This window comes from Scatophagus argus, chromosome 19, assembly GCF_020382885.2.
Source record: "Scatophagus argus isolate fScaArg1 chromosome 19, fScaArg1.pri, whole genome shotgun sequence".
Lineage (NCBI taxonomy): Eukaryota > Metazoa > Chordata > Actinopteri > Scatophagidae > Scatophagus > Scatophagus argus.
In genome coordinates this window covers 16,469,630-16,489,507 of record NC_058511.1, presented here as the reverse complement: position 1 = coordinate 16,489,507, position 19,878 = coordinate 16,469,630, and the positions used below count along the sequence as shown (strand labels likewise).

The 19,878-nt window shown below is 41.2% G+C and overlaps 1 protein-coding gene across 6 annotated transcripts in view; it reads right to left on the bottom strand.

The window, feature by feature from the left end:
* cdc42bpab (CDC42 binding protein kinase alpha (DMPK-like) b) overlaps positions 1-19,878 on the bottom strand; it is a 68,018-nt gene that overhangs the window by 27,345 nt on the left and 20,795 nt on the right. For all 6 annotated transcript variants that reach the window (XM_046373863.1, XM_046373862.1, XM_046373864.1 and 3 more), the window contains 4 exons: positions 16,147-16,238; positions 12,062-12,145; positions 10,411-10,506; positions 9,275-9,423 (listed from right to left, as the gene is read on the bottom strand). In XM_046373863.1, the coding sequence (XP_046229819.1) occupies positions 9,275-9,423; positions 10,411-10,506; positions 12,062-12,145; positions 16,147-16,238 (421 nt within the window). The remainder of the gene's footprint in view (positions 1-9,274; positions 9,424-10,410; positions 10,507-12,061; positions 12,146-16,146; positions 16,239-19,878) is intronic.

The following is a 19,878-nucleotide window of genomic DNA, read 5'->3' as shown; positions in this document are numbered from 1 at the left end:
ATGTTTTAAATCCAGTGATTTCAGTATAATTTCCCCCTGCACATGTATATGCAGCACGACAACTTCACATCGTACCAAAAGATAGAATAAACACTGGAAGTAACCAAGCTTGTGTAATGGGAGTTGGCTGTACAGAAAGTGTGTGTGTGCTATGCAACTCACAACCACACTCCCACTCATATAAAAAAGATCCTGTGACCTACAGACCCCCCTTCACTTTTCCAACAGTGTTTGTGTTTGTGAACAGAGAGAGACTGGGTGGGGGGTTACTGACAACACATTCTTTCACAGATGTGTACACAGCAGCCACTGTAGAATTCCTTCTCGACCTGCGTCTGTTCTGCATTACTACTGATGATGATGTGCTTATAATACAGATACTGATTCTGTGGCTTGATTCCAATTGGTGGGATTCACTGCTACACAGGGTTTTCCATCCATCAACTACACCGGCTGGATCATATCAATATTCATCAGCTACTTTTGACTATTTAACCAGTCAACCAGTTAATTTTCCCTTTATATGTGGAATATTTTAAATATTTGTCCAAGAAGTAGCTCTTTGAGATCATTAAATACATTAAACAAGTGGTCGCTGACTGATTGTGCTGGGTTGTTCAGAGTTTCAGGGTGATTTAATCTCTTTTGGCACCTCCTGAACAACAGAGCAGAAAACTGTTGAGAGATCTTGGTCTATATTGGTGTTTGGCGCAGATTACCTGGTAATGTGAGGGGTTCCAGTATTTAACTACAGCTTCCGATTTGCTCAGAGACTCATGAAAGCCACCCAAATAACATCAAACATGTTTGATATTTACAATTTAGAATCTCGATGATTATTTCAGTACTTTCTGAGCAGGACCACAACAGCCAATGACAGAGACATCCTAGAGCAGCTGAGGGTAATGCCAACCAACAGTAAACATTCTAGCCCCTGAGGCTAACATCAGTTAGAAAGCTAGCTAAAATCTCACCTCCAGTGTCACAAAACACCCAGACCTGTTTGGTCTTCTTGTTTTTGCTTTTTTTCCTCACTGCAAAGCTTTACTACAGCAAGCTGCTGCACCAGATAAATGTTCATTTTGTTTACATCTGCTTCTGAGTGAGATCACATGAGAGAGATCATATGAGCTGGTGCGTTGCTCCTTCGGACACAGTAATCGTAATAATAATGCCATGCAGTGTATGATGTGCTTTTATTTTGAAATCTGGCAGCGTGCGCATGTTTGAGATTAGAGAAAAGAAAACCTGAAGCTTCTCCTTACGTGAGTGATGCCAAAATTGGTTAGGATTTTCTCCTGCAGTCTGAGTCTGGCTTTAAGTGTGCTAACACAGATCCCAGTTCAGTCTCTGGTGGGTGATTATCAGCTTGTGTTTCCTGAGTGATTCCCAGAAGGATACCTGATTTTTTTCTCTGTTTTGTCTATGACCTTCTGGTGTAAGGGTCAATAATTTGAATAATGTGTATATTTGGTTGTAGTGAAGCTAAATGACTATAACTAATCCCAATGATCTCTGGCCTGGTCTGGTATGAAATGGAGATGTCACTTCATCCCACTATCATGGCTAAATATAGTCTCTAGTTTGACCATTCCACTGATCTCCCTTGTGGGCAGACCCCGTCGAGTCCTGTGTCTGAGGCCTCTTAACAACACACACTGAACCACGACACGGATGAATATACATGCTGCAGAGGGGACATAAAAGCAATTTACAGTACACACAGCACATGCAGAAACACAGAAATGGCACAGGGGACGATGTGTATTTCTACTAAAGCAAAGAGTCACACACTTGGTGTCACAGGTTACAGAACTGAGCTGGTGTTACTTGTGGGCAGAAGTGTCAACATGGTTCTGCCTAAAATAATATACCACATGTCCAACACTAGCAAACAAAAAACAAACAAAAAAAAACACACACTCCCAGCCCCTTAGTTATGCACAAACATACCAACAGCATTGATGCAAATACTAATAAGAAGAGGATAAGGGTGCAGAACAAAAGACAACAAGAATACAAAACAGAAACACGACTTTTAAGCTTAGTATATTAAAGAAAGTCATACTCAACAGTCTGCTATTTTTACCAATGGCTCTAAATTGCACCATTCAGCGATTGCAGTGTGTGCATTTTTAGATTTGGCCGAGACAGATAGATAGCTGTATCTAATAAAATAAAAGTCTGAGGTCGCAAATAAACTCCAGTGCCTTCTGACAGACAAGAACAACCTGTGTGCTAACATCGCTGCCAAAACAATCCATTTTTACCAGATAACAAAACGTCAGGAAGTATAAGCTAATCGGTTAAAAGCTCATGAAATTCCCACATTCCACTTTGAATTTTCCTTTAATTCTTCTTAACTACTCAGTAAATACACATGACTGTTGCCCAAGCTTGAGAGATCTTTTTTCTTTTTTAACTGCGTGAACATAAACTGGCTCTAAAGACGCCTTTGATGTGTCTGTCTTCAGCTTGAGATCTCTTCAAAGCCACATATAGAGCCCCTGTCATTTTCCAGTAGTGTTAATAGTCCCATCTCATGAGGCTGGAGCAGGGGGTGGACGAGCTATCCCTCTGCTTCACATAAGTCACTAAATCACCAACCTATAAAACCACAGATTAAAGTAATATGTTCACATATGTGACTTGTACAGACACATAAAAGTCAGGCTCCAAAATGTATATAAACTGACACTTACTTTTACCAAATCACTGTTTACATCATAGGTTACTTAGAAGTCTTTTTAAAGATCTTGACTGCTCTCAGATGAGTTCCAGATTGGACATCACATTCCAAAATGGATGCTGTATATAGCATTTTAGACGGAAACCACATATTGTACCCAAGTGCATACATTCACGCAACCAATGTGCAGTAACATGTGCTTGGCAGGCACAAGTACACATAAACATGACACGATGTCAAGGTCACATTATCGAAGACAACTTAAAACCTGAACATGGAAAATTAAGATTTCTCTGAATACATTTTTATGTTGCAAAGAAGACATTAATTTTGTACTTTACACTGCTCTGTTATATCTGAACCTTCACCTTAACTTTGACTAAAAAAGATCTAGACATCATGGAAGGCTTGAGCAAGAGAATACACACTTGGGTTAGATAACTGGAAAAAAAATATGCAGCTTTTGGCTTGCAATTGCATAATGTTATAAACAGAACCTTTGAAACATTTTTTCTACCTTTAGTAGAGCCATCAGTTTTGTTTCATTAAATTGGAACAACAATAACATAAAGGTGCTCTGTGGAGCTTTTGACCACGAGTAGCGCTATGTTTTCGCAAGCGTGTCTGCTTTGTTGTTCTTGTTCATGTACATGAGGACAAACATGCACACACAAGTTACACACCGTGTACCACAGTTACACAATACACATTACCGATGGTATCATATTATTCAGCTGATTCAGCTGGTAGTCATAAGTCAAGAAGTAGAGCAATACACCAGCAAAGCAGGCTCAGAAAGGACTGCCATCTAGTAAGTGTAAATGTTTAAAATTTTTAAATAAATCAGCTTTGCAAATGGTCTATGAGGGAGGAAATTAATTCAATCAACACTGAATGTAAATAGGAACTTGAAACGGCAAATATGTAGCGTAATGGCAAACACAATGAACTTTGACTTCAACAATGACAGTTCAAATGTCTTATTAAACATCATCCTTTAAACAGAGAATAAAATATGGATTTTATACTAAAATAACTACACAAGACTAGACCAGACTATCTCATGCTTTTGATCTGTAGGATACCTAATAAATTCAGTATAACTCCATATATTTAACTACCAGAGCAGCAATCAAAGATGATACTGCCATGACATTTTTCAACTGATGGATATAGTTTTTCACACACACACACACACACACACATACACACACAAGTGCTTCAATTAATGGAAAACCTTAATCTGCTACAGCGACTTCTGGTCTTTCAAAAAGCAGACAGTGTACGTTGACTCTTGCCTGTCCACGTGTATGTAAATGTGTGAGGCAGACAAGCAGCACAACGAGGTTAAGAGGTGAGAGTGGTGGGCTGGTGTGATGAGCCCCCTGATAGTCAAGAAAGCCATGTTAAAGCCCCCAGCTCACACCACTGTAAGCTAACAGCTCATGAACCGACTCACATTCAGCCTCAGAGGTGGAAGTGCTTAACTAGTGTTAGGCTATGCTAGTTAGCAAAGCTACTTGAGCTACTGTGTCACAGGTCTCCTGCAGTCTTAAGGAGCTGTGCAGGAGACAAGGATAGAGGAAGGTAATCTCTTTTAAAACCACAGCATCCATCTGTGAGGGCCATCTGGACACCACCTCTTCATCTCTCTCTTTCTCTCTCTCTCTCTCTCTCTCTCACACACACACACACACACACACACACACACACAGACAGTCCTGCAGCAACACTACACAGACAAGGCAATCCACATGGCTCTAGCCAAGCATTTGTTAACTAATGGGTCAAAGAACTGCTGCCTGTGTGACTTCTGGCATCACTTGATACACACACACACGCATGCACAGGCGTGCGTGCGCACACACACACACACACACACACACACACTCTATCATAGGCTCACTATTAAAACATTTTAATGTGTCAATCAATTAATCAATTTGGAGAGTATCTTGAACATATGGGAAGTCTGATATGTAGTGTTAACAAGGTGAATTAAGATCTTTGATAAATGATAGCTAGGGTGTGCGTGTGAGAGAAAGAGAGAACAAGTGAGAAAGAGAAAAAGACAGAGAGAGAGAGATAGTGAAAAAGAGAGGGGGTGGCTGTTCTCTCAGACTACTGAGCTATGAGGAAACACATGGCCCTGATCAATAATAAAACACACAAAGGCTGCAATCAATGGGAAAACACACAGCGTTACACAGATGAGTACACACATGCACACAGTTACATAGTACTCTACAGTGGTGAGACCCCACTTAGAACAGATGTTAACTGTCACACCCTCAAACAACATCTTACTTCATGTGAGTGTGTGCTGCTATCCATCTTCCTCTACTGATCACAACAAATCCCCACCCCCATTCCGGTGTCCCAACCCCCCACCTCGACTTTCACTTTACCAGAATCCCCCCATCTCAGGGACTGTCTCTCTCTCTCCCTCTAGCGCACACACACACACACACGCTGTCCCGTGGCAGACAGATGTGGTGCTAGGCAGCACAAAGAAAGGCTAAGCTGGCCTATTGAAACGTTTGTCAGGCCCCTCTGGGAGGCCATGCAGATCACTGACCACTGAATAAATGAACACAAACACAAGCAAACTCCCTTTGGGTTCCACTACAACGCGCGCTGCCTCTCATGGGACTCAGCCGAGGGGGACAGAAGGTTGACCTCGAGGCTCTTTGCTCTTCATTTCTTTCATCTGGGCTCTTTTCAACTTCATCAGTGTCAACAGGACTGCAAATATTACATTTAAATGGGCCAACATTGTGGAAAGGTCGACTACTTCACAACACAAGACAAAACACATTAGGTGAGCTAAAATGCCATAATTTAGACTGTTTGTCAACACCTTTTACCCTTCATTTGCATTTATTGGGCTACTGGGGCAATGTTGAGGCAATACTGGGGCAACCTTACCTATCAATAAGGTAAGCAGGGTTTTCTGGTAATTTCTTGTAAAGCATAAAAAAGAGACACCGACTCGAGAGTGCTACAAAAGCAGGCGCATTACATGAACTTGTAAATGAAACAGTCATTTCAGCCATACAAAAGAGCAAACAATAAAGCAATGATAAATATACTAAAGCACCATGCCTTGTGTATTACGTTAGAGGCTGTAGAATAACTTTGAGCCAGAAGTCAAGATGAGTCCTGGTGTTAAGCGGGGGTCAGTGACAAAGTCACAATGAAATATTTCTTTTACTCCACCTATTATGACAAGAAGATGGAATCCTTTCCTTTTTTTATAAAGTTTGCAAACCAAATGAAAAATTCAGTCCCATTCAGGAACCAAGAACATATTATTAGCTGCTTATGAACTGGGAACAACTTGATGAAAGCTACATAATGCTAAGACTATATTTTTCTGGGAATTATTCTGAGAAAGTAGGGCCATGGTATTTTTGATGACTACAGCGTCACATTATAGGATGTTGTAGACTTAATGTTGCCAGGCTACTGAATTCCTGCTTGTTTTTTTACAGTGAGTCTATCAGCATCAAAAGTGGTTAGTTAGCCCTGTTCAACATACAGGAGCTTCTCACTACTTGCGTAGCATGTTCTTCTACCATGGAGGAATTTCCTTTCTGATGAGGCTTTACAGCTGAAACACACTAAGGATTGGATCATTTGTCAAGCAGACGGAAATTTCCAGTGTAACTGAATGTCATGACGGAAAACTCAAAAAGAAAAAAAAAATACTTGCCACAAGAAGGCATTCTGAGTGTTTCCAGGAGAGAGTGAGTGTGTGAGTGAGCAATGAACAGAAGGAACAATGTCTACTGGCAGCACAGGTAAGGGATTTATGCTGACTACCTCATCCTCAAAACAGGATAATTCTTTATGAAGAAAACTGAATAATATTGTAACAGTCACTGAGATAAAAGCTTACAACAGAACAGCTGTACTTACAAGTCACTGCTGATTAGAAAATGGAAATTAGAAAGATCAAGTCACTATGGCTGGCCAAATATTTTCATTTCATTCATTTTTTAACGACTGTGCTAACAGGCATCACAACACACTGAAGACTGATTCCCAAGAGAAAAACCAAGAAAACTCATGCACTGCAGCACAGCCACAACTTGCCCATTTATGTTGCCCAACAGTGGCCTAATTGTGTGTGTGTGTGTGTGTGTGTGTGTGTTTGGTGTAACTGAAAGTAAGCCATGAATAGAGGGTGGTTGGTTTTTTGTTTAACTGACATTAGAGCCTTTAAATTACAGGGTTATTGCATTGTACTCTAACTTAGTCATAAGAATAGGAAACACCATCACAGAGATAAACACGCACACCCACGTGCACACGCAACCAAACGCGCACACACACACACTCATCAAACGGGTCCAGCCAGCAGAACACACCCTCTTGTGCCTGGCCATCCCCACCCTTAGCAAAGCAAGCATACAAATCTCTCTGCAGCATATAAGTGAGTAAGTGAGTGAGAGAGATAGAGAGAAAACTAGGAGTTGGGGGTTGGTACATGGGTGTGTGTGTGTGTGTGTGTGTGTGTGTGGGGGGGGGGGGGGTTGGTAACAGCACCACACCCCCACCCACACACCTCCCATACCCCATCATTACTGTCCCAAAGCATCCACAAGGGGACTTAAAAAGAAACAGTGCTGGTCCCTCCTTCCTGTCCCTTTTTCCCTTCCATCCACTTCTCCGCTGCCACCACCAACCCCCACCCACGGCCCCCAGATAACACCATGCAATTAGTGGCTCCCCGCTCTCTTCTCATTCAGTCCCTTTCTTTACATATACACTTGCATGTATATTTCCCTATTACTCTTTACTCTTCTTGTCGCTCAGTATGTCTTTCCGTCTGACTTTGCACTTGCTGTCTTACAAGATCAGAGCAACTACAGACACACCCAAAACATTCTCCCACCAAACAGTGTTGCTTTATCGTTTAGCCTCTCTCTGACCCGCCCCTGGTCTCTATCCATCCATCATCTCTCCTTCCGTCTGTCCATGATCCACTCGCTCCCTGAACAAAATTGCTATGACGATCCCCCAGCGAAAGAAACGCTGTAATTGTGTGTACATGCCAATGTGACCGCTTCCTGTCTGGCAGAACCAAACTTCCAGCTCCCAAGGGCATCTTCTTTTGGCTGAAAAATTCCTTTGGCATCTACATATGTTACAGAACAAAACAGCTTCAGGAGCCACAAGGTGTGATTTTGAACAATGGCTAGTGTTACATGTGAACAGAGAAAGGCACTTGTTAATCCATTATTTTCAGGGATTTCAGGGATTTATTTTTTTGGTGACACACTATAGTGTACTATATAACACAGATTACAAATAAAAATAATATTCACATGTATTTTGCTCAGTCAATGCATTCCCATTATGACAACAATTGAACTCACCCAACCTAATGAAGACAGGACAGAAGAGCTGAGTGGATAAAGTTTATTTTTGATGGCAGCATGTGTGTGTATTTTACTCTGGAATACATTCTCAATGAAGCCTGGTCCAAGCTCAAGGATGGATCAATTCTGGTTGTCTATAACTTGACTTCAAACTTAAAACCTGCAAGTTTTAAACAGGCTTTATGTTGTTTTAGTGTTTATTATTAATATTATTTATTTGCATAACTAATGTGTCTAACTCCTATTGTACTCTCCCAGGGTGGAGCACAGTGGACTAATGTTGTAACGTGGAGGGACAGTCAAGGGAAGCATTATTACGTGCTTTTTGTGATAATTTAACTGCCACGCAAGCTGAACTAGGCATATGTATTTGTGTGTAAGTGTGTGTTTCTGTGTTGCTGCTCTATCTAAATTTACTTGATCAACATGCCCTGAAGTTATTGATTCAGCTGCATGTGAAAAGGAAATGGTCAAACTTGCTTGGCAGCACTGGAACTTTCAGAGCCCAGTTAGGCTACCGGGTGGCACTGTTGCTGATTAAACTTGAAATTATGTGTTGACTTTTGTCAACCAATTTCAAAATGAAGAATAGATAGTAGAATTTCAATCACAAAAAGGTTTTATTCGGTCAGCTGCAGGCCTTAGTTATCATTCAACTGGAGTGGTGTTTCTGGCCACCTGATCAATATGTTCTCCAGCTGGTCTCTAACTGTGTCTTTCAGTTGTTTGGTGCTAACCACGTAGTGTGCACTGGGTTTCTAGAGCTTCAGTAAAGTCACAGCTGGACAGCTAAACGCTTTCCATACTGCTATATTGTTTTCATGGTGTCATTTCATACATTGTTATTATAAAAATACTGATTACAGCAGTTTTGATTCCAAAGGTAACACACATAAACCTAACCTCAAGTAGGAATGTTGAAGAATGAAATAATAACACACGCAGGAACACAAACTAATATACTGTATAATTTAGTCAGCGGTATTGACTAGCTTCAGTGATGACTGAAGACAAACATGTGCACACACACACTCCATTATTTTCATTTAGCTGCAGTGGCTCCCCGCAAAATCACCCACACAGCAAGAATAATGTAAATACACTGAACATCCATCATCTGGACTTACTGCTCAGTCTGTTCCTCTCACTTTGACCACTCTTAACATGCACAAACACACTGACTCTGTCCGCTCCTCACCTGTGGACGTAGTGTAACTGGTGAACGGAGTCGATGGCCAGCACCATCTCAGCCAGGTAGAACTTGGCCATCTCCTCCGGCAGCCGGTCCTCAAACTTACTGAGCAGAGTCAGGAGGTCACCACCCACGTAGTAGTCCATGACCAGGTACTGGAGAGACAAAGAAACAGACAGAGTAGATATACAAATGTCAATGAAAGGTGCTGGAAAAGATCTGAACAAAAGTGCAGAGCAGAATAAGTCACTTAGAGAAATTAAAAGATAAGTATTGTGTAAATCAGTGAGATGATTTATGTAGAAAACAATACAAGAGTCACAAAAGAAAGCTAAAAATATAGTGCCCTCCTTTCCCCCACACTCCTCACTATCCTCTCCCATTTTTTCATCACAGTATCATTACTTCAGAGGGGCAGTGAAAGAACAAGCGCTTTAAACTGTTCTTAACTTTTGAGGGTTCCCTAAAAATAGACGGCTGGATGGGCAGTGGTGTGTATTTTTAAAGCCTTGGGGAGTGTCCAGGGTAAAGCATTTGTTGTGAGAATGTGGGAAATGGAATGACAAGCAGTCCTGGCATTTGAACTCCGGGTCACAGGGAGAGGTCAGCCTGTCAGGTTAGAAAGAGAGCGACTGCCTCCAGCAGCCAAAGAAAGCGAGGCAGAGCTCAGCCCTCACCCCGTCAGCAAGCTCCAAAGTCATTCTTTTGGTCTTTTACATAAAAGTGTTTTTGGCTGGGATAACTTCTATTGCCCAATTTCCTACAATTTTAAGTCATGTTATGCTTTGCGGAAAGAAGTGCATGTGCTGGTCAGCGTCTGGCAGACCACCAGCCATCATGCGGAGATGGTGCTGTTTTCTTTTACTAAACTGGCCAGCGAAACAGTGAAAGTGGCAGGTGGAGCTACACAGTGCAAGACTGTGGTTGATACGTTGGAAAGTACCAAAGTTCAAATGTGCTGAAATGTATGAAGTAACATGGGATGACACTCAAACGAATTCTGATACATCAGATATGTCAAGGTTAAAAGTTCCCTGAGAGAAGTTAAGGGAGAATTTCTGGAAATACACTTATCCTAGTTGGTGGAAAGAGCAATTTCCTGCTCATGACTATATAAACAAAGAAAGAGAATGCTATATTACCAGATTATTGTCGTCCTGGAAGGCGTAGTGCAGGGTGGTGATCCACTGACAGTCCCCATTTACCAACACATCCCGCTCCTCCCGAAAACACGCCGTCTACAGAAAGATGCAATGAAGTTTACACTTAAGATTAAAGCATCACGCATACTGACAACAATATGGCAATTCCATTTTCAGTTGTTCAAAGTGCCAAGCATAGGTGCCACTTATCCAAACATCATCATTACCTTCTGTGAGAGATTATTTTCCACGCAGTTTCCTGAACAAGCCATTTGTTTGTTTAATCAAATGTTGTTATGCGTAATATGTAAAGTGACACACTCAGTAGTTTATGAGTTAGTGTAATGTGCTATGTGACACCTTTGGCCCGTCCAGTAGAAGGTCAGAGGTCAGGGTCTTTTCCTGAACTACATGCATGGAAATGAGAACGACTCTGCTCAAAGGTACTTCAGTGTAGACATGCTTGCTAAAACCTGCAGCTCAGTGCTGTCTGGCAGTGTATATGCATTCATATAGGTAACCAAAGTGATGAAAGCTGGTTTCTTGCTCATCAGTATTTATTTACAGTATAACCTTAAATGGGTTCTGAAAGGGTTTTAAACTGCTTAAAAAGCAGTGCAATGAGGAAAAGGAAAGATCACCACTTGTAGTTGTGGGTCCTTTTGTCCAAAATAATTCAATTCAAAATCTGTCAAAATAAGACTGAAACTAAAATGAGCATAATTAAAACAAATGAATTTCTACAGCTGAATGCAAGTCTGAATGCTCAGACCAAAAAACAAAAACAAAATTTCTTAGGCTATAATGTCTTAGATATGTCATACAGTCTAACATATCTCAGAAAGCAAACTGATTACAATCATCTTCATGTAAACAAAGGTTTTATAGTAACCAGAGTATTAAACTGCAAGTTGCTTTCTTCTTCCCTGCCATAAATGATAAACCAGTCATCTCTTATCTGTATGCAAGGAACCGTTTTGCAGATAATCTTTCATTGTCTAAATTGCCGTGGAAGATAGACTGTATGCTTCTGTGATTTACTCCACACCTCACCTCAGGTGTGGTTCTCTCAGTAAATCAAATCCGAGCAAATGGTGGTATAAATGGATCATTTCATACAAAGCAACACATCCAACTATACCCTGATTTTGGCCTGTAAATGTCACTATTTAAAACACTTGTACAGTTCCTTGATGACAACAACAATTACAAGCTTAATGTCCACTGTCTAAAGTACATCTGCTGCCCTACATCGTTTCCCATGTCCAGGCGTTTGCGCACACACACACACCAACAAGGATCACTTTTGGCCTGTGACGTATGAGGCATGAAGATTGAAGACCCAGGGGACCAACAGGAATGTCAGACTGTCAGGAAGAGGTTGATGAGAAAAACATGCAGCTTCTGCAACTCAAGCAGGAACGTGTTCCGCAACCATTCATCAGTGAAGGCCTGATTTGAAGGTGGACAAATCAATGACTGTAGTGGTTTTCTCTTCTCTTTCTCTTTTTAGAATTACTCATCACTTCCCTCTTCATTATTTTCTTCAAAAATGTCCCTATCCATAGTGCTGCAGTGCTCCAGCATACAAAACCCAGTTCAAGAACTGGTCTTCCCAAACAAACACTCTCAAAGCCAGTGAGTGATTCACCTCAGCTCGCTTCAGCATCTCCCACTTGTTGAGAATCTTCATGGCGAATACCTTGTCGGTGTTCCTCACTTTTACGACTGCAACCTGCAAAAAGGACAGCAGAGTTGGAGGGTCAGAAACTTTTTTTTCATTATCTGTATGACAAGTCAAAGAATGTGAAGCATGTTGAAACACAGACAAAAACAATATTTAGTATCTTATGCCTGAAGCTACAGAACAAAAAGCAAATGCAAGAATTGCAGTGATAATTTACGATTGTATTTTATAATTACACAAACACGATATCATTTAAAAAGCACAACAAATCCACAAGTCTCCATGATTAATAATAACGCAAAACAATAATGACATTTTCCCCATAATTTTCCACCATTGAAAAAGTTGCGGTGCAGCAGCAGAACAACAAAAGAACAAGCAAAACTTTGAAACAAGATACAAGAATGCACTTAAGAAAGATTTGTTGTACCAAGAAATGGGGTTGAAGGAAGTTTAAAAGCTGAAAAGGAAGAGAAAAATGAGGAAATTAGGAAGGCATGAGAAAAATGGATATGTGAAGAAGGAAAAGCTGAGGTAAAAAAAAGGATAGAATGTGGGAAAAGAAGGAAAGCAGAATCAAGGAGGGGAAGTGAAGAGCTGTGGCAGGAAGTGGCCAAAGATCCTAAAGTGCTGAACTAAAAGGCCAACAGATGCACTCCACCTGGACACACACACACACACATAGAGCTGGACACTTAAATATGATTCATGCTTCCTACTAGCAAAGTCTGCACTTTGAGAGAACATTTTGAACTCTCTAATCACTGTGTCCCATGTTTTGTCAAAGGGCATAAATCAAAAGAAATGGACAGAATTGTGCAGATGTGAATTGCAGATTACTGACATGCTCTTCACAAAAACAAAAAAAAAACAAACAAGGCACAAAAAAATGTAAATGCCCAGATGGTTACAGTATCATAGATTATGACATCATATAGCTGTCATCACACACCACAAATATATATACATACATAAAAACATAGATTTAATATATAATATGTACATGAAAGCATTGACAGTAGAGTTAAAATTAAAATTGATTGATTAATTGCTAGTAGATCCTGGATAATGAGGCCCTGCACTATCCAACAATTCTACTACAGTCTTGAAAAATTAAGTAAATTCTTAACAGCTACCAGTGTCATACTTGTACACTCTACCATTGTGTTTCTCATACCCTTTAGCACAGGCTTAACAACATAACAACTGCCAACTTTCCCCTTGCTGATAATTGCTGAACATTACCATGACAAGCTTCCACAGCCCTGGCTTCACATTTTGCCAAAAAAGGAGCTGCACAAGCTGCTGTGACAAACCACTGCAAGCTGACAGCCAAAGTGCATGCTCATGCTGACTTAGATCCTGGCTGATTTCTTTTAGCCTCCTTTATATTCTTATTATATTCTAATACTTTGAAAAAGCAGGAATCCATTTTTAATTTGGCATTTAGAACGGTTAAAAGCATTTAAACCATGCATGAATAGGCAAGCAAAAGAAAACACAAACATACACAAGTAAAAAGATAGACAGCGCTCTGTGCACACACACGTAGATGAGAAGTGAAACAAACACAGGCACTCCATGCAACAGAGGGGTCTGTAGTCTATTAAATGAGCCAGGGAATGTGGCTAATGCAATACAATGATAACATTCCTGCAGTGTTTGGATTTCCCCTAGTGATCCCTCACCAGAGGAGAGGAGGAACAGAGGAGGAAGAAAGAAGGATGAGGGGGTGGGCGCACTGTTCTTGGCAATGGCTGGCTGTTTTTGTCCTTTTCTCCATCTCTCCTTTCTTCTCTTCACTGTCCTTTCCGTCATCTGGTCCTCCCTGTCAGGCCTGGCGTCGACTACAGGGACCAGTAAAGGCTAAGCACAGAGTCTACCTCCCTGTCCTGCTCTGTATTCACGGATAAAAGTATGTAATTGTAGGTCGTCTTCTACTCTTGTGTTGCCACTGAAGATGATTTGTTAGATGAGGGTGTCGACTGAGTCTTCAAATTTAGTTTTATCAGTTTGGAACAGGCATGAAACAAACCGCAGCAGTTAATCTCATTATTCCACAGGCCAAGTACTTTACAGAGTGGTAAAGGCAGACTGAAAACACACCAGCTCTCTGCCAAAATGGCTACAGAACTGACAGAGTTAACAGCCAAGGCCAGATTTACAGGCATTTGGCTGAGTGTTCTGAAGAAGTGCTTTTTCTTTTCTTTTTTTTTTTTTTGACCCAATGCAACAAGCAGTACAATAAAGTCTAACACTGACTGATGGTCTACAGACAACAACTTAACAATAACACTGTGATGATGTACAGCTTAAGTGAGGACAGCCGCTGGCACTGTTTGAAACAGACACTATCCACAAGAGCTCCACCACACTGAGCCCCATTTGGTCCATTTGTATTGATGAAGAGGCAACTGAGTCCTAATAGGAGCACAAGGCCAGTACACACTGGTCCATTCATCAGACGAGCTCCACAGCGTCACCCACCCGCATCATTTCTCTGTCTGCTGCTGACAATGGGAGGATGAAATCAAAACATCCTGCACTCAAACTCTCTCGCCTCCCTTTCTGGCTCTCGGGTATTTTTTTCTTTTCTTTATTTTTCTGTCTTTGCCCCGTCTCTGTCTGTCTTTAACTCCCTGACATTCTGTTCCTACATCGCAGACACAATACTATGCTCATGTTTTTTTTTTTAAATCTCTGAAAGTGACAACAAATAAAACATGCTCATCAAAATGTTCATAAGGACTTCCCAAAATACAAATTTTGCATGCTTGCTTGGTCTGACCTTAGATCAGGTGGCTGATTCAGCTGTCTTTCTCATTCGCTTACAAACCTTCAGAAACCTGTGTTGTCAGGCTGCTGCTGACAACATCATTTCTATATTTCTGTTTAACCATTAACAACATCCACACCACAACAGGCAACGCAAGCGTTTTTCTACCACGTGATTTAAAGAGAAGAGCAATGGAATGATCTAACTGGAATGTCACCACAAGGTAGCACCATTCACCGGATCACATCACATCGCTGAGCACAACTCAATTCAAACTCAGACATTCAGGCGCACGAGTCACACTGCACTCCATCGTGCAGGGGCACAAGTGAGCATGTTAGCATTTTGTGGTGATACTGCAGCTACATGTTGACAGGGCTGTCCACATCCATCTCTATCCATCAATCATTTTATTGATTTCTCTCGCTCTCTCTCCACCCACCTATCTGAGTGCTTTCAAAGAACTCACTAACTTGTTTGTACAGGTGTGGAATAACAGCTTCAGAGATGAAATGCTTGGAAGACGTGGTTCAAGATGATCATTTCACTGCTGAAACCCGCATTTTCTGATAATCTATTAATACTACAATAGTACAGTGGTGAAAACTATCATTGTGAAGTCAGAATGTAGGAAACTGACATTATGTAAGAGTCTTGGCTGAGGACCATGATACCTGCAACCTCTAACATTCCCCAACTTTGACATCATCACCTGAAACTCAAATGCATTTCAACCCCCCTGCAGGCATGCATAAAAGCAAAAAGTAAATAAGCAACAAGATGTTAACCCACAATTGCTTGCTTTTCACTGCCGCTCTAATTCATTTACTGTTCACAGGTTAAGTGAAGAAGAACTTAAAAGTTTTGTTCAAGCTGCAAGTAGAGTCATGCTCATACAGCGGACCAATACTACGCACTGCTGCTGGAATGCAGCAGAAAGTAATCCACAATCAAACACAACAACACTCTTGCCTTTTATAACTCAGGTGTAACAGTTTAAGGGCCCACAAGAATAAAGCCTTTTTACTGGCAGGTACTGTCCAGAGATCATACTCTAAATCTGTATCTCAAGGAAGAAGTTCCAGATTGTGAGACATTTCCTGAAGCAGACAAAAAAGCATACACTGAGATGATGTATCTATGAGAAAATGCTCCAAACCAACACCTGGTTCCAGTACAAAAGAGAAAAAGGGGAAAACCAAATTGCAGGTTCTCAACACATATGGAAATGGATCGCTCCATGGTTGAGTGTATAAACCAGAGGGTATATTACCTCTCCAAAGGCTCCTCGTCCAATCACCTTAAGGATCTCAAAGTCTTCCTTGTGTAGCCGCATCTGCTTCACTTTGGAAGTGAAGGGTTTTGCTGTAAAGAGAAGGAAGAGAGAGAGGTCAGATAAATTCCAATCAGTCAAGTGACGTGTAAAGGACTTTAAGCAAAGAGGACAAGTAGGATTGACTGAATTTAAGAAAAATGTTCAAGACCCAAGAACGGCAAGATGATTTAAAATCTAGTCAAAAAGTTAATTTTTTGTTCTTCAATTGTGAGGGTTCCTGCATTATTTTAAAATGAAGGTGCCCCACCTTGCCAACTACCATCACAAAACACTGTAACATTTTTAGGACATATATAATAACAGGCTTACTAAGATTCAGTGAAAACACACAGTGAGGTTACATCACACAGCAAAGGCTCACATGTGTAATGAATGAGGCAACTATCACCATCATAGAACTACACAAAAACAGACATGTGATGTGCCAGGATCTGTCTGAGTCAGCTCAGCAGGTGATTGATCAATCGCACTGTGATCCATGTCAGAGCAGCACAGCACCATGTCAGCGAAAAAAGGAAACAGCCAATTTACATGTTGGGGGGAAAAAAGAGACAAACAACCTTATCAAAAACAGCCCCAGTTTGATTTCTATCACCAATGGCTCTGATGATATAGATGACATTCTTGCCACTACTGTTAACCAGTCATCTGGTGTAAACCCAAACAGTAATTCACATTTTCTGTTTAACGGCTAAATCCCCAGTATTCATCGGTGGACTTTAATAAGCATGGCCACATGAAAGGGTTAAGGTAACCTTATCCACGACCTTGTCTTATGGAAACATATTTGTGCTAGTCGTGTGGTAATCCGCTAGGGACCCACAATATTGTTGCGACTCATGAAAGGCTGCCATGCCATTCTAAATATGCTTTTATGAAAGTATAGATGACCACCTGGACATCTCTACAGCACATGACATCGGACATAGAGAGGATGAATGATAAAACTAGCTATTGTTGGGCGGGCAGTCACGGTTCCTGATGGGAAAAAAAAAAGACTTGTGAGGGATATGCGAGCGTTGCCAGTGTTCTCTCACAAAGCTAGGCAGATTTCATCTGAGGCTCATAAAGTCAGCATTTCCCTCATTTGTGGAGAGCTATTCAACCACTTCCTGGTTTACATGATCTCAGCGTGACAAGGATAACCTGGATTGGCTGCAAGTTCACCGAGGTCAGCTTACAGGTTACACTGATACACTTGATTGTCTGATAACACAGAGAAGAATAATGGAACTTTTTATGTTGGAAGGTATGCTGCCTGTCAATATTTAAGCATCACGTTAGCCTGATTAGCATATAGACAAGCAAGCATTCACACTCAAATACATTTTTCTGTTTTCTCTTTTACATGCAAAGACTGAATCTACATCCAACAATTGTTTTGGGCTCCTGCTTCTGTGACTATGGTGGTGTGTAAGCTGATGACCAGCCAAGATGACACTCTGGGTCCGTGTACAGTTCCATACTGTCAAAACATCATGCTAAACCCATCTGGTTGCCATGACTTTACAGAACCTCTGGTGTTGAGGAAAAGGACATTCTCTCACTGTGAAACAGGAAAATGCCTGCTGAAATAAAACTAATATCTCACTCATAGCTAAACAACAAACACGCCTCCTGACTCAACTCACAGCTGGCCTGGCCTGCCATGTGCCATGTCCTGTCGCGCATTACTACAGACCTTGCACATAAATAAATACACAAGCAACTCAGCCATCACACACAAGTCTGGGAACACCTGAAATGGGAAAAATGCTTTGTCATTTCATTCATTTTCCTGCAGACCAGTTACAGAGCATCCACCTTTAGACAACTGAAAGTATATCTGTGTTTTCCAAAAAAGAAAAAAGTAATCATAATCCTCAGCATCACATGCTTCAGTTTTTAACAAATGCAAAAGGAGTTAAAATACATCAGTATTTTCAGATTCGTCACAAAAATGTTTAAGTCTTTGGATTTTCGTCATGAGGATAGTCATAAGTAATTTTAAATTACTATTGATAACCATAATGTCTTTGCTTTGATGGCAAAGCCGTGTTAAGCTGGCTGCAATACAAGACCTACACCGCTTCCAGAAGTCTGTATCGACACCACTCAGTGAGGACAGCCACATCAGTCAATGCTATTATCTCAGGAGGAGGGCTCCACTAATTCAGCACTGTGCACACAAACTATGCAGTCTCTTCTGCCCCCCTAATCAAGACAAAGGCCAATATCTCTATTAACCGGATACAGTAACTGCTGTGGACTAATCTACATTTTAGACTGATATCTTTGGCCATCATCCTGATTCAAAAGTGTCTTCAAAATCAAAGGCCAACACTGCTGGGAAAAAAAACTACGCCACCACTTATGAACCTTAACTCCCTTGCTTCATCATCTCACCTTCATATAAACTGACCCTACTGGCCATTGGTAGTTTTGAACTATATGGCTATATGGTTAAAACACGTGTATGTCTCACTTCTGGCTTAACTCTTAATTATACATGTCAGAGCTAACGGGGTGGCGGACCAGAAAGCAGGGGTGCAGTGTCAGGCTAGCTGAGAAGGAGAAAACACTGATTAGTAGTTGCATGCTGACTCAGGAGCGCAACTAAACCAGCCACATATAAAATGTCTTTCATCTCTGAGCCAGGAGCCCACAGGCCCTGTCCACAACAAAGCACACATACAAATACATACACACACAGCTAGATCTAGTCCCCTACATCTACCATCAGACACGTAATTGGTGACTAGGTCTTGCTTTGGCCTTGGCACAAACACCACAGCCAAAAAGATTATACAAATTACTTCTCTGGAGAGGAAGAGTCATTGGCCATTATGCCAACGGCAGTTAGTTTATTAAAGCACACGATAGCTATTAATCTGTTATCTGGCCTGTACTTTATAAATGGAATTCATTTGTGTGTGTGTGTGTGATCAGTATTCAGGGTCATGTGTACATCTCACCCTGTCAACATATAAAACATATAACTCAAACAAGCACTGAGCTCACCCACATTTACCCAGGGATCAATGTGTCTGTGCTGTTCCTGTAACAGAGATGGATCCATAGCTATGTAGCTATGTACTGCATCCCTTTATACAACAGAGGACAAAAAAAAAATACCATCCGGTTTTGGTCATATATCTTAACTCACTGGCAAAATATACAGGTAGACCTAAACATAGCAACTGTTGCTATAACGAGGAGTGGTAGGAACCCCTGGCAACTCTTGTGAAGGTGACTATACGGGCTTCGAGCATGACTGAAGCTCTTTGTTTTCAGAGTGTTTTGCAATGTCTAAGGGAAGCGAGCCAAGATTGGAACAAGATGACATGTCAATCACATTAATGCAGTGCGCGCTTTGTGGGGAAGACATCCATCCGCAGACACACACTGAGTACATAGACATGAGCACAAAAACATCAGAAGATACACATACGCTTGCAAAATACGCACATGTTCAATAGAAGGCCTTATGATGCAGTGAAACTGGAAAAACATGAGTGACGCCAGCTAATCCACATAGCCAGACTGGTTTAGCCTAAAATGCTGAGCGTTTATCAGGCCCATCTTGCTCCATATTGAAGAGAGAAGTCTGAGCCAATTTTTGTGTGAAACTTGGTAACTACAAGCAAGTGTGTTCACTTAGCAGCAGGCCCGCAAATGATATGCTGAGCA